This window comes from Colobus angolensis, unplaced genomic scaffold, assembly GCF_000951035.1.
Source record: "Colobus angolensis palliatus isolate OR3802 unplaced genomic scaffold, Cang.pa_1.0 Scaffold13, whole genome shotgun sequence".
Classification (NCBI taxonomy): Eukaryota; Metazoa; Chordata; class Mammalia; order Primates; family Cercopithecidae; genus Colobus; species Colobus angolensis.
Window position 1 is genome coordinate 19,287,861 of NW_012114252.1, and position 16,017 is coordinate 19,303,877.

General features: G+C 36.8%; 1 protein-coding gene across 1 annotated transcript in view; it reads left to right on the top strand.

Annotated features, from left to right (window-relative positions):
• Window positions 1-16,017, top strand: part of MYO16 (myosin XVI) — a 653,675-nt gene that overhangs the window by 245,608 nt on the left and 392,050 nt on the right. Inside the window, exon 10 of the mRNA XM_011933947.1 lies at window positions 10,979-11,129. Within this exon, the coding sequence (XP_011789337.1) occupies window positions 10,979-11,129 (151 nt within the window). The remainder of the gene's footprint in view (window positions 1-10,978; window positions 11,130-16,017) is intronic.

The following is a 16,017-nucleotide window of genomic DNA, read 5'->3' on the forward strand; positions in this document are numbered from 1 at the left end:
AGAGCTGTCAAGATTAATATGTCTGAAAAACAATACAAACTCCAGTTCAGCCAATGACACATTGAAAGTTTTATTTGCTTTTTAGACACAGGTAATATTTTACCATAATGGTCTTTATATTGTAAAAAAAAATTCTTACAAAAATTAATTTTTAGAAGGACCAAATATACAGCAATTAATTCAAATCTCTTTAGGAGCTCTTTCATTTAATATTAATCTTTAGATCTTTATCTTTATAGAAGCAGAAAAAAACCAAAAATTTAATTGAATTTTCTACGGTGAACAATTTATGTAGCTACGTTTGTAGGAGTAACATTTAGAACTGTCTATTCAGTCAGTTATTTTAAGCACCAAAATAACCAAGTCACATATGCCATATCTTTGCATCTGTTTGTGTTATTTTTTTTTTGTTATTGTTGTTGGCCTCATGTATCTCAATATATTCAATTGTATTTCATCTCTATGGTTTTCTAAAATTACTTTAGTTACAATGGGTGATAATTGTTGCCTTTGTTGGTTTCATTTTATTACATTCCTGTTTCCATTTTCAGAAATAAAATCCTATTTCCTATAGGCACATTTTCTCTGCATGAAGTTACTTTTATGTTTGTCAAGATAAGTAAGTCTGGCATAAATCCAGTAGAGTTCAGAAATTGGTTGTCTGCTGGTATATTCTCATCTAATTTTTTTTCACAGTCAGAGTTAAATCTGTCTCTACTGTATTAATGTAAGCTACCCTTGGATGGTACCGAATTTCTTTTTTTAAATGTTTATGGGATCTGTCTTACCCGTAGAAAATATACTGTCTCATTTCTTTTTTTCTCACCAAATAAAACTTCTGTTACTAATAATTTCTTTTTTATAATCAGAATAAGAATTTCTTGTTGAAGAAAATTTGGACTGCAGAAAAACATATAGAAGCATGAAAAAAATCACTCATTTGCTTCAAAGAAAAGTTGCACCAGAGAAGTTATACAGGAAGGAAAGACTTTACTAAAAACTATTGCACTAAGGGAGAATGATTGAACTCAACTCAACTGAACAAAAAGTGGGAGAGTTTCTAAGTGCTGGGGTGAGCTAGCGGGAAAGTACTGTAGCACTTTAGGAAGGGTTTGGTCAAGGTAACTAAGCCATGGGCATTTGCTAATTGTCGTTTATCAAAGTTAGGCTCCTGTGCTCCACAAAAACTATGTGGGCTGTATTCTTCCTTGTTTAGACTTCAAAGAGATGACTCCCAGGTCATAAAGACATCCCTGGGTTGTAAAACTGGCCAGAGGCTGGGAGAAGATATACATCTCAAAGAGGGAGAGAAAATATTTGCAGTTCAGTTTTCTAAAGTCATTGCTCCAAGAAAAGGGAGTTCAGAGGATTAGAGATAGTCCAAAATTTGGCTGAGAGAAGAAGGTTAAGGCCTTCTGGGTCACTACTCCATCTTCTTGATGAAACTACTATTAACTTGGAATTTTTCCTTTTACCCTTTTTATGTTTCCTCTTTTATTCAGTCTTGCACTATATATATATATATATATATATATATACACACACACACACACACACACACACACATATATAAATATAATCACATCTTAAGTTTAAACATAATCTGATAAATATTTTTCCAATCAATAAACATCTAATGAGTATTAAGAAAATACCAATGATTAAAATTTTTTTAACAAATAAGATTTTATTATATGTGTCATTAAATTCTACAAATACATAGTAAGCGAAAATTTAAATATCTCGAAGTCAAATTGTCTGAATGCTATTATTAATCACGATGATTATAGATAAAATATTTTATTTTTAAAGAAAGATCCCTAAACAGTTGTTCTATGGAAATTTAAAATATTGTATGCCATCAGCTTAGGTATACAATTTGCACTTTTCTTGTAGAAAATAAGTGCATGACTAATTAATATACTGCCTTTCAAAACAATTATATTACTTAGAACTGGTTTTTTTCTTATATGAATAAAAGAGTGATATGGTTTAGATGTGTCCCCACCCAAATCTCATCTTGAATTATAGTTCCCATAATCCCCACATGTCCTGGGAGAGACCTGGTGGGAGGTAATTGAATAATGAGGGCAGATTCCCCCATGCTGTTCTCTTGATAGTGAACTTGTTCTCACAAAATCTGACGGTTTTATAAGCATCTGGCATTTCCCCTGCTGACACTCATTCTCTCTCCTGTCAACTTGTGAAGAGATGCCTTCTGCAATTATTGTAATTTTCCTGAGGCCTCCTCAGTCATGTGGAACTGTGAATCAATTAAACCTCTTTCCGTTATAAATTACCTAGTCTCAGGTATGTCCTTGTAGCAGCATGAGAAGAGACTAATACAGTAAATATGTACTGGGAGTGGGGTGCTGCTGTAAAGATGCCCGAAAGTATGGAAGCAATTTTGGAACTGGTTAACAGGCAGAGGCTGGAACAGTTTGAAGGGCTGAGAAGAAAACAGGAAGATATGGGAACATTTGGAACTTCTGAGAGACCTGTTGAATAGCTTTGACCAAAATGCTGATAGTGATATGGACAATGAAATCCAGGCTGAGGTGGTCTCAGATAGAGATGAGGAACTTGCAGGGAACTGGAGCAAAGGTGACACTTGCTATGCTTTAGCAAAGAGACTGGCAGAATTTTGCCACTGCCCTAGAGATCTGTGAAACTTTGAACTTGAGTGAGAGAGATGATTTAGGGTATCCAGCAGAATAAATTTCTAAGCAGCAAAGTGTTCAAAAGGAAACAGAGCATAAATTTTGGAAAATTTGCAGCCTGATGATGCAGTAGAAAAGAAAAACCCATTTATTAGGAAAAAAATTCAAGACTGCTGCAGAAATTTGCATAAGTAACAAGGAGCCAAGTGTTAATCACCAAGACAATGGGGAAGATGTCTCCAGGGCATATCAGAGACCTTCACAGCAGCCCCTCTCATCACAGGCAAGGAAGCCTGAGAGGCAAAAATGGTTTTGTGGGCTGAGCCCAGGACCTCACTGCTGTGTGCTGCTGAGGGACTTGGTGTCCTGCACCCCAACAACTTCAGCCTCAGCTGCAGCTCAAAGGGGCCAAAGGATAGCTCAGGCCTTGCTTCAGAGGGTGCAAACCCCAAGCCTTGGTGGAATACTTGTGTTGGGCCTGTGGGTGCTCAGAAGTCAAGAATTGAGATTTGGGAAACTTAGCCTAGACTTCAGAGAATGTATGGAAACATCTGGATTTCTAGGCAGAAGTTCGCTGCAGGAGCAGAGCCCTCATTGGGAGAACCCCTGCTAGGGCACTGCGGAAGGGAAATGTGGCGTTGGAGCCTCCACACAGAGTCCGCACTTGGGCACTGCTTAATGGAGCTGTGAGAAGTGGGCCATGTTCCTCCAGACCCCAGAATGGTAGAACCACTGAAGGCTTGCACCATGCACCTGGAAAAGCTGCAGACCCTCAATGCCAGCCCATGAAAGCAGCCAGGTGCAGGGCCATACCCAGCAAAGCCACAGGGACAGAGCTACCCAAGGCCATGGGAGCCCACCTCTTGTATCGGTGTAACCTGGATGTGAGACATGGAGCAAAGGAGAATCATTATGGAATGTTAAGGTTTAATGACTGCCTTATTGTATTTTGGACTTGCATGGGGCCTGTACCCCTTGGTTTTGGCAAATTTTTCCCATTTGGAATGGGATTATTTAGCCAAAGCCTGTACCCCTAGTGTATCTAGGAGGTAAGTAACTTGCTTTCAGTTTTATAGGCTCATGGACGGTAGGGACTTGCCTTGACTCAGATGAGACTTTGGACTTGGACTTTTGCGTTAATGCTGGAATGAGTAAACACTTTGGGGGACTGTTGGAAAGGTGTGATGTTTGAAATGTGAGGACATGAGATTTGGGAGGGGCCGGGGCAGAATGATATGGTTTGCCTGTGTCACCACCCAAATGCCATCTTGAATTGCGGTTCCCGTAATCCCCACGTGTGATGGGAGAGGTCCAGTGGGAGTAATTGAATCATCCGGGTGGTTTGCCCATGCTGTTCTCATGATAGTGAGTGAGTCTCATGAGATCTGCTGGTTTTATAAGCATCCGGCATTTCCCCTGTTGGCACTCATTCTTCCTCCTGCCGCCCTGTGAAGAGGTGACTTCTGCCATGATTGTAAGTTTCCTGAGGTCTCCCCATCCATGTGGAACTGTGAGTGAATTAAACCTCTTTCCTTTATATGTAGTCAGTCTCAAGTATGTCCTTATAGCAGCACGCAAACAGCGTGTAAATACAGAGAGTCTCTGTAACTATTTCTTTGCGATTATTGTTAGTGGTATATTTTATATAACCTGTGATATAATTGAGTGAGTTAGTGACTTATTTTTGAGATGCAGGTGAAAAGTTCTATGTGTAGAGATTATTTATTAAGAATACGAAACTGTAGGGCTTGATATACACTTAGATATTACCTAGTTTAACTCTCGCATTTTGCAAAGGTGAAGCTGTGACCCAGAGATTTCAAAGGCCTTAAAAGTTCAGGTGGCAGCCAACTTGAGGTAAAATCTGATTTAGAATGATGTCTCCATAGTCTTAAGCCAATCTGTTTTCCAACCGTAGCTCTCATGGAGTCTGCTAGTGATACTGCAATTAGATTTGAGATATAAAAGAATTATTTCAACTATTTTACTAAATTCAGTTCTTCTTCTAAAGTATTTATTCTAAAGAAATCTTTATAATTGGTGATCTTTTTTGTGTTTCATAAACTATCTTCTTTGTTTGGACCTTGACCAATCTACTCTTTTATTAATCACCCTAGACTCAAAAAAACGGGTATATGCAAACCCTCCCTTTTGTTTATAAAACTCTCTGACAAAGAAGAAAGAAAATACGATGGATAGATGAAGAAAAATAACAGAAAATATTTTTATGATATGAGGGTACATGTAGACAGCGTGGCAGTGGGTAAGCACACAGGTTCTGTAGCTTAGATCCGACAGATTCAAACCTCAGCTCCAGTAGCACCTGCTGTGTGTCCAGAGCAAGTTCTTCTCCTCTGTGCTCTCAGTTCGCTCATTCATAAAACAAATAGACATTATAAAATAATGAACACTTTTTAATGTTGTGAAAATGAAACAAATTTAATATATGTAAAGTGTTTAGAACAGAAGACTATCACATATTAAATGTCATATAATTAATATAATGTTTTGCAGATAGTTCACTCAAATTATAGAAAACAATAGGGAAAGGCCAAGAATGGTGGCTTACGCCTGTAATCCCAGCACTTTGGGAGGCCAGGCAGGTGGATCACTTGAGGACAGGAGTTTGAGACCAGCCTGGCCTCAGAATTTCGTAATGAAACCCCATCTCTAGTAAAAATTAAAATGAAAAAAAAATTAGATCGGCATGGTGGTTCATGCCTGTAGTCCCAGCTATTCAGGAGGCTGAGACAGGAGAATCACTTGAACCTGGGAGGCAGAGGTTGCAGTGAGCCAAGATCACACCACTGCACTCCAGCTTGGGTGACAGAGTGAGATTCTGTCTCAAAAAAAAATATATATATATATGTATATATATATATGTATCTATATATAGATATATACACACACACACACACACATACACATACACATACACACCATAACAACTTTTTAAAATATATGAAGGGGTTTTGTTTCAAAGAAGCATAGAACATATTCTTGGGAACTCTGTGAATGATGAATGAAATTACAGCAGACAGGTATTGTCCCATTGGTGCTTGCGGAAGAAAGACGGTCTCTTTGGAAGTAATATTTTATCATTTGACGGTATTTGTCTTAGCTCATTTTTTGTTGCCTATAACAGGCTGCCTAAAACTGGGTAATTTATAAGAAATGAAAGGTATTTCTTATGGTTCTGGAGGCTGAGAAGTCCAAGGTTGAGGGGTGACATCTCGTGAGTGCCTTCTTGCTGAGGGGACTCTCTGCACAGTCCCAAGGTGGCACAGCATATTTCATGATGAGGGGCTGAGAGTGCTAGCTCAGGTCTCTCTTCCTCTTATAAAGCCATCAGTCCCACTCTCATGATAAGTCATTAATTCATTAACCCAATAATCTATTAATCCATGAATCGATTAACTTATTCATGGGGGCAGAGGCCTCATTACCTAATCACCTCCTAAAGGCTTCACCTCTCAATACTGCCTCACTGGCGACAAATATTCAAATCACAGCCGTATCAAGCAGATCTGGCTATGAAATTTTTATAAGCATTATAAGCCTTTTCTTTTCATAGTAAATTTTTTTCAATTAATAACTATACTATTGAGAAGAACTGTCTACCTTGATCCATGAGCATCCTTCACATTCTTGCTCAGTTTGTCAGACTGCAAGGCATATGTAGATAGCTACATAGGCAACTGAGTAAATTTAAAGAATCATATTCACTCCCAGAAGAAGGGACTGACTTATTTGCTCCTTGATGCAATGTTTGTTACTTGCTCAAAAGATACTTAATATCTATCTGGCTTTCTCTTCTGTAACAGCACTTTCTCTAGTGTTGGTATCCATTAAGATCCAACTGTATTGCTTTCTTCCTACTTCCCCCTCCTCACTACGTGGAACAGAAGACAAATATAAACATAAGAAGACAAATATAAATGCAGAACTGATATAAACATAAAGCTCTGTGTCTTCCTTGAGTAATAAAGTCTTTTATCTCTTGTCCAGGGAACTCTTGTCTTCTGCAACTAACCATGGAATAGTAACAAACTAACTTATTAGATTGTAAGTAGGGTGAAATCTCAGAAGCTCGACAGTTCTAGACACACACAAACAGCAGCTGATTTTATTGCCTGCTATGGCCATAGTCGTGGTGCTACTCCCTTTCTGTGCATTATGTTATTAGTCCTTCACTATAGTCCATTTGCAGTTTGATTTTACAGAATGGCTGCGTAACTCACCCAAAGTGGTACAACCAGATATCAAACATGGTAGTTTTACTGACTTGGAAATGTATGTCCATACATCTGTACTATGCCATGCTATCTCATATTAATATATGATCCTCTGTCCCCTCACATACATGCAAGTATTTTCATTGGCTCAAACACTATAAAACATCATCATCCAGAGTTCAGAATAAGGAAGACTGACCTTATATTTCTGTAAACTTATTTCTTAATATTCCTGCCTTTCCATCAGGCCTGGCCTATTTGCTAGTCTCTTTTTTTTATTCATGCTTTCCTAGGTTCTATGGTTCAGTTGCAAGGCAGGGCATAGAGATGGGCTGCAAAGTGATGAGACTGTGGTGGTTACTGAAAGCAACCATTCGGCTTACTCTCTTCTTGCTATGTGAAGGTTAATATACAAAATCATTTGTGTTTATATATTAAAATTCAATAAATGGAAATTGGAATTTTATTTTTATTTATTCATTTGTTTCATAATTTTTTGAGACCAGGTATCACTCCATCACTCAGGCTGGAGCGTACCTATGCAATCACAGTTCAATGCAGCCTCAACCTCATGGACCCAAGTGATCCTCCCACCTCAGCCTCCTGAGTAGCTGGGACTACAGGCACGCACCACCACAGCTGGCTAACTTTTTACTTTTTGTAGAGAAGGGGCTCACTGTGTTACCCAGGCTGGTCTCAATCTCCTAGACCTAGGCAATCCTTCTACACTCAGCCTTGGAATTTTAAAATACATTCATAAAACCATAAAACAGAATAAATTAAAAATTATTTGGAAGATTTTCATTCTGAAAGCTAAAACATTGGTGAAGGAAATTGACAAAAGGTACTTGTTTTCATGCATGACACAAGTTGACATTGTCAGTATTTCAATTCTCACCAAACTGATTTATCAATTGAATGCAATGCTAATCAAAATCACATAATGAATGATTCTATCAATGAAACACTCTGAAGAGTCCTAAAATAAACCCACACAGATATGATCAATTGATTTTTTAAAAATGTGTCCCACTAAATGGAAGTGAAAGTCATTTTTAAAAAAAGCAATGCTGAAACATTTGGACATCCATATGAGAAAATAATGTACTTCAACTCATATATAGCACTGTATACAAAAAGCAACTCACAGTGGATCATAGATCAAAGTGTAAAGCTTAAAATTGTACAAATCCTAGAGTAAAACCCAGGAGAAATTTTTGGTGACATTGGGTTAGGAAAGGAACTTAAATAAGTCACAGAAGCACAAACTGTAAGAGAATTCTTTTTTCTTTGAAACACGATTATGCAAATAAAAGTACAAAGATGTTGAGTGGGAGAGAATATTTGCCAAGAGCTTATCTGATAAATGAGTTGGATACAGAATATATAAAGTCAATAATCTGAAAAAAAAAGAAACCAATACAAATAGTCAAAAGATTTGAGCCCACATTTTGCCAAAGAAGAGAAACTTTGTATGGAACTACAAAAACTCTAAATAGCAAAAGCTATTTATTTCAGAAGGAGCAAAGTTGAAAGCATCATATTCCCTGATTTCAAACTATAACAAAGCTATAGTAATCAAAATAGTATGATGCTGGCAATAAAACAGACACATAGACCAATGGAACAGAATGGAAAGTGCAGAAATAAACCTAAGCGTATATTGTCAACTGATCTTTGACAGGAGTACCAAGACGCAATGAGGAAAAGAAAGTTACTTTAATAGTTAGTACTAGGAAAACTGGATATTCACATACAAAAGAATGAAATTGGACACTTGTATTACACTATGTAGAAAAATTAAGTCAAAATGGATGAAAGAATTAAATATAAAATTTAAAACCATAAACCTCCAAAAAAAAAAATCAAGAAGCTCCTCAACAACTTTTGTGGCAGTGATTTTTATGGATATGACACCAGAAGAAAAAGCACAGATGACAAAAGAAAAAATAAGTCAGTTACATCAGACTAAAAGGCTTCTGCACAGCAAAGAAAACAATCAAATCAACAAAATGGAAGAGTAGCATGTTTAATGGGAGAAAATAATTGCAAACTGTATACTTAGGTATATACGTGTATGTGCATATGTATGTGCAAATATATATGATTAAGGGGTAAATAACTAAAGTACATAATGAACTCACATAGCTCACTGTAAAAAAAACTCAAGTTTTTAAAATGAGCAAAGAACCTGAATAGACGTTTTTCCAAAGAAGATATACAATTTTGTCCAACAGGTATATGAAAAGGTCCTCACCATCACTAGTCATCACAGAAATTTAAATTCAAAGCACAACAAGATACCACCTCAAGTCTATAAGGATGAAAATTATCCAAAAGACAAGAAGTAACCAGTGTTGGTGAGGGTATAGAGAAAAGGGGTCCCTTGAACACTGTGGGGATGCAAAGTGGTATAGTCACTACGGAAACAAGTATGGAGTCTCCTCAAAAAATTAAAAATAGAACTAACACATGATCCAGTATTGCAATTCTGGATATTTTATTCAAAAGAAATGAAATCAAGATCTCAAAGAGGTATGTACCATCTCATGTTCATTTCAGCATTATTCACGATAATGATAATATGGAAACAATCTAAGGCTCGTGAACAGATGAAAGGATAAAGAAATTGTGGTACATATTTACAGAATATTATTCAGCCACAAAAAAAAAAAGAAAAAGAAATTCTATCATTTGCAGTGGATCAACATGGAAGACATTAGGCCAAGTGAAGTAAGCCAGACACAGACAGATAAATGTTGCATGATCTTGCTTATGTGTGGACTCTTAAAAACCTGAAAATCACAGAAGCAGAGAGTAGAACGGTGGCTGCCAGGTATTGAACACTCGGAGCAAGGGAAGGTGTCAGTCATAGAACACACACTTTAAATCATACGATGAGCAGATTTTGGAGATCTAAGGTGATATGTTAATTAATAGAATTGTAGTTTCCTTTACAAAATGTATATCAATCACCACATTATATACCTTAAATATATTCCATTTTTGTTTAATAAGTATTTTAAAATAAGAAAATGAAATTCAAATAAAAATCACAGTGTGAGAAGCCACTAATTCACCTAATAATAATTGACTCCAAGGGACACAAAGGGTCTCTTGGAGGTGATAAAGTATTCTATACATTGCTGGTTGTTTTGCTTATGCAACTATGTATATCAGTCGACTCTCATTGAACTGAACAACAAAGGGTGAATTTTACTGTATGTAAACTAGACCTCAAATAGAAGTTTAAAAGAGGCAAAAAAAATTGCACTTAGCTCTAGTTAGAATCCCAGTGACTATGGTAGACTACATGAAATAATTATGTTTACATAGATGGCGCTTGATTAAATACACATGCATTTCTGCTTATATGGTAACAATTCAGGAGGCACATTTTAAATCTTAGTGATACGATGCAACATTTATCATTTCTTTACTGTTTATTTTTAATGAACATTATAAAATAATGGCTGTATTTTGGCAATAAAGTCAATAGAAGAATACAAAGTTAAGTATCTTTTATTTTTTGGCTTTGTTTGAGCTGTATAGAATTAACAAAAGTTACTCTGTTTGTAATGTTGCAGTCCTTAAAGATATTATTATTTTTAATTCTCATGTTATTATTCCATTAGAAACTTGAAATTTTGCCCATGATTTTGTATTTTAAATCCTAAATGAGTAATTTTTAAACTAATTATACAATTATGCCTTTATTCAGCTGTTTGCAATCCATTTTTGCGTTTAAATGTTAAATCTTGTCTAGTTCAGCCATGCATTTCAATCTCAGCACTTAAATTGTTTATTGATTCATCTATTATAGTCAGATACACATTTGTAAACATTTTCTTCTGGAATTCAAATAAGTATATATTTTTTCTTTTAAAGTTAAAATTGGATAAAGCTTGGAATTAATTTTTTTAAAGTTTACAGATTTCTTATTAATTTTTTTTCCTGCAGTTTATAAGAAGTATTTATCTGAATAAAATCACCATCTATAGTCCAACTATCCTGTACTGGTAATTTCCAGTTGATAAAACATTAGAAAGAGACTAATTGTAATATTGACTTTTTTTCCTCTAGCAGTCCCCTGGTGTTACCAATTGCCAAGCAAGACAGTCTGTTGGAAAAAGACATTATGTTCAAAGATGCAACGAAAGGTCTGTGTCAGCAGCAGTCTCAGGACAGCACCCCTGAAAACCCCACGATGGGCGGTTCCACCAAACCCGAGCAGGTAATCCCTCCCTCACTGCATGTCTACCAGTACTTTTTCCTATCAAGTAATGTATTAAAATCCCACATATTTCAAAAACAAGTGTGCACTAATTTATATTCAAAGACAAATTAATGCCTAGATTAATATTTTGCTTGCAGTTTTCATAAACAATTAGTGCATTCTGCTGATCAACGCGCATAATTGCTATTGTGCTTTACAATTTGAATTTTGGTTTTGACTTATATACTAGGAATGTAAACTCAGCCAGCTCGTTACTTCTTGAATATTTCCAGTCGAGTCATTTGTCATTATTTTGATTTTTATGTATTCTGTGTTTTTTGGTTTATTTCAATGATCCATATATTTTACGAACAAGAAGGGCAAACCAGTCACTGAATCATTTATTCGTAAAAGTAACTGTGGTCATGCATTGCATGTGTATTTGTGTGTGTCTGTGTGTTTACGTTGCGTGTGTGTGTGTTTGCGTGTGCATATGTGTCCTTGTCTGGCGCCCAAGTTATGGGAGGTAATTTTGGATTCGAAGGCGGAGAGGGGAATGAGCTTGGAGTTATGGAAATTAATGTATTTTGTTATGACCACAGAAATAAATGATTTTCTGTTTTATAAGTGGCAGAGAATAACTTGCATCCTTGAAAATAGCTTTCTTCAGTGTATCTATTTTTTCATATCTTATAGATATTTTAGCCAGGTTTCCTAAAGATCTTCTTAAAATTTAATTTTAATTTTAGTAATTTTTGTTATTTCAAGTAACTAAAGCAGATAAGCAAAACATTTGAAACACTTTTAAATTTTAGCTGGTGTATTCATCGGCTCAAGCTGCCATGACAAAACACCACAGTCTGGGTGGCTTCGACAACAGAAATGCATTTCTCACAGTCGTGGAGGCATCTGGATTCTGGGGGTCCAAGGTCCAGGTGCAGGTTGACTAAAGGTGCAGGGTGCCTTCCCACTGCTGTGTCCTTGCAGGGTGGACAGAAGGAGGCAGGGAGAATGGGAAGGAGGGAGAGGCTGGGAGGAGCAGGGAGAGGGCACTCTCTGGAGTAATCTTGCAGGATCAGGATCCCACCCTTGGGATTTCATTTAACCTAAATCACTTCCTTATAGGCTCTATCTCCAAATACAGTTGCATTAGGGATGGGGCTTCCACATATGAATTTGGAGAAATACAGTGAGTCCACAGTACTAGACAAATCAAAGGTTAGGTAAAAGAGAAAATACGTATATATTTTTTGAGACAGAACATTGCTGTGTCACTCAGGCTGGAGTGCAGTGTCACAATCATGGCTCATTGCAGCCTCAGCGTCACAGGCTCTAGTGATCCTTCTGCCTCAGCTTCCAGACAGCTAGGACTAGGCTGTGTGCCACCATGCTCGGACTTTTTTCTTCTGTGTGTGTTTTTTTCTTTTTTTAAGAGATAGGGTCTCACTGTGTTGCCCAGGTTGATCTTGACTTCCTGGGCTCAGGTGATCCTCCCACCTCAGCCTCCCAAAGTGCTTGGATTATAGGTGTGAGCCACCACACCTGGCAAAATATTCTTAACTTTCTTAAGGATCCTTTTAACTTCTTTTGACATTCCACGTGTCTCTGAGCCATATAATTTGTGTACTTTAATGTCTGATGTAACTTTCCATTTCCAGTTGTGATTTAATACTATCCTGTAATTAGTATCCTGTATAGAGGAAAAATAACTATTAATTAACTAGTGTCTAACACCCTCTTACCCCTCATACATTTTAACACTTATGCCCATAAATTTAGTAATCTAAAAGCTTGGTTTTTGTTTTCATTACAGATATTTAAGACTCAAATTAGTTTGCAGTGAGTGTTGAGGAAACAGATTTCTGAGTTATTTTACAACAGTTGAAACTCAAGAATGAGTTCTGTTTCCTAATTGTTTTCACGGGCAGCCACTTTGAGTAAAGTCTTCTGGGCTGCTTTCTTTTGTTATATATAAAACCATTACTGCTCACCTTTAGATTTAACAAAATTTATATATACGTGTGTGTGTGTATATATATATATTTTCATGTATTTACTTTTGAGAGGGGAAATATTTCAGTTTTTCAATAGCTTGTTTATTGATTAAAATATTACATCATAGGATTCTAGTAGAATAGGTATGTGAGCAAAAAATTGAGTATGACCAACAATTGAATATTATTTTTAAACTTACGGAGTTATTTTCCTCATACCTTAATTTGTTACTAAGAATGGGAAAATTAATGTTATTCATTATATAACCTAGAGAAATTAAAGATAACTTTAAAATGTAGTTTTGTTTTTACTGGCATTGTTTTGAAGTATTTTTTCTTAATTCATTTATAGAAATGTGTGGAAAATCTCAGGTGAATTGATTTCCTACTGTTCAAATTAACTAACATTCAAAAACTTTTGAATGCAATTAGTGATATGGCATGACTTTTAGTCAATGTGTATATGTGAAATTATTGTACATTTCTATTAATTTGCTTTCAACCTGTGTTAATTAGGTGTTTGAGTTTAGCAGTAGTAAGTATAATGATATTTATTTAATTAAAGAAGAGCAAACTAGGTCAACCATTTCATCAAAGTACTGAGATTTCTCCCTCTGTGGAGTTAAAACAATTTATGATTAGCAGATTGATTGCTTTTTAAGTGGTAATTTAATAAGATGTTTCTAAAAGACATAAAATATTCTTCAAATATAAGACATTCAGGACATAAGAATATCAAGTGTAATCTTCATAGGATAGCTTTTCTGTTTTAATGTAGACTTTTTATAATTGTATCCTAGACATAAAAAGTAATTGTAACCATGTTCTATGTATGCGTTAATAGAGAGGGAACGGTGGCCACCCAGGCTTTATGCCCCTGTGTGATCTAATATTCACCCGGTAATATGCCGCACTGTATCCATGATGTTCTCCTGTGTTCTTGCCCACAAGGTGCTATAGCTGGATGATTCTCTCCAGGGAAGAGCAGCCGGCTAAACTGAATGGATTATATATTCACATTTCGTAGGAAAGCTTTCCAAAACACTTTGCAAAGCCATAAAGCTCTGATTCACATTTTAGAGATAAATACATCATGTGGAAAATTTTTTAAAATTAAAATAAAAACTACTTTACATCTCTCTTTCCAGATTTTTACAAAGTGTAGGTCTTATCAAATGGTAACTGTGTAAATGAATATTAAAGACATGATTTGACATTTTATTTTTTTTAATTTCCGAGAATCATTAAAATTAACATTTGTTTTTATAATATCTCTGAGAACTCAGAATGTTTCTTAAGTGGCGTATAATGCGCAAGACTTCCTTCTCTTCCCTTTCCCTCCTGGTTTCCTTTCCCATCCCATCCCTCCCTGACCTGCTGGGTTTTTTCATTCTTTTCTTGGTTCCCTAATTTCTTATTTTCCCTCTTTCCTCCCTGTCTTCTTTCAGAAATGTTTACTTAAATTAGGTTTAAGGTTGAAATTGAAGTCAAGTGATTATTCCGTTTAGTGAAGCCATGATAGCCTGGAGTAGAGAGAAAGCGGGAGAGAAGCCTGCAGCTTTGCTGTGGTTCAGGTCTGCAGCTCAGGAACTCTGTGGAAGTCCCATAGCCTTACTGAGCCTCAAGTGTAAAGTGGGTACATAAGACCAGCCTTGTATGGTTGTTACAAAGATGACAGTAGATGGATGTATTATTCGTATTGTTATTATTGTATAGACTGGCTGTATGTGACTGACTGGAATTACATATTCTGCTTTTGCCAGAGCTGTAACGTCTTCTACTCCCTGCACGGATCTGTTCTAAATTCATGTAGTTCCAGTCAACATATCCACAGGACTTTATACTTTTCAATGTAAATATAGATGATTTTAGAAAATAATAGTGCAAAATAATGTGTTATGTTGGTTAACATTTCAAAGCTTAGAAATGCTTTCACCTGCATCATCTTAATCCTCAAAACGTCACTGTGAGCAGGTTATTAACTACTTTCACTACATAACTTAAACTCAAGCTTCAAACTGAGTTTCAAGCTGACCAAACTTAAACTCAAGAAAGTTAAGCAGACTGGGAGCGGTGGCTTACTCCAGTGATCCCAGCACTTTTAGAGGCCAAGGTGGGAGGATTGCTTGAGGCCAGCAGTTCAAGACCAGCCCGGGCAACATAGCAAAACCCCATCTCTACAAAATATTTAAAACTTAGCAGGGCATGATTGCGCAGGGCATGGTGGCCCACACCAGGAGGCTGAGCTGGGAGGATTGCTTGAGCTCAGAACTTGGAGGCTGCAGTGAGCTAGGATGTCATCACTGCGCTCCAGCATGGACGACAGAGTGTGACCCTTTTCTTGACCAAAACGTTAAACAAGTTGTCTAGAATTACAAATGTTTCTTTTATTTTGTATCCAGTGCTCTTCTAGTGGCACCACAGCAGGTTTGTAAGATTCGCTAAAACTTTCTTCCTGTAGTCCACAGAGACGCAAACACATAGATCTTCAGCCAGGGAAAGGGAAAGGGAAAGGGCCTGGTAGACTTCACTATTTAAGAAACCTTGGCAGAATAACAAAAGGAGGGCAAAACTACACAGGACTGTCCAGGCATGGCACGGGTGGAAGCCTTGGGAAGCGAAGTAGAGTATGTGTCATGTGATCACCCTTGCTTAATCTGGTCATTCCGGTCCACACAGCTTCTTTTTTCTTTTTTTCTTTTTTCTTTTCTCTTTCTGAGATGGTGTCTCACTCTGTCGCCCAGGCTGGAGTATGGTGGCGCCATCTCAGCTCACTGCAACCTCTGCCTCCTGGGTTCAAGCGATTCTCCTGCCTGAGCCTTCCGAGTAGCTGGGATTACAGATGCCCACCACCACACACAGCTAATTTGTGTATTTTTAGCAGAGATGGGGTTTCACCATGTTAGTCAGGC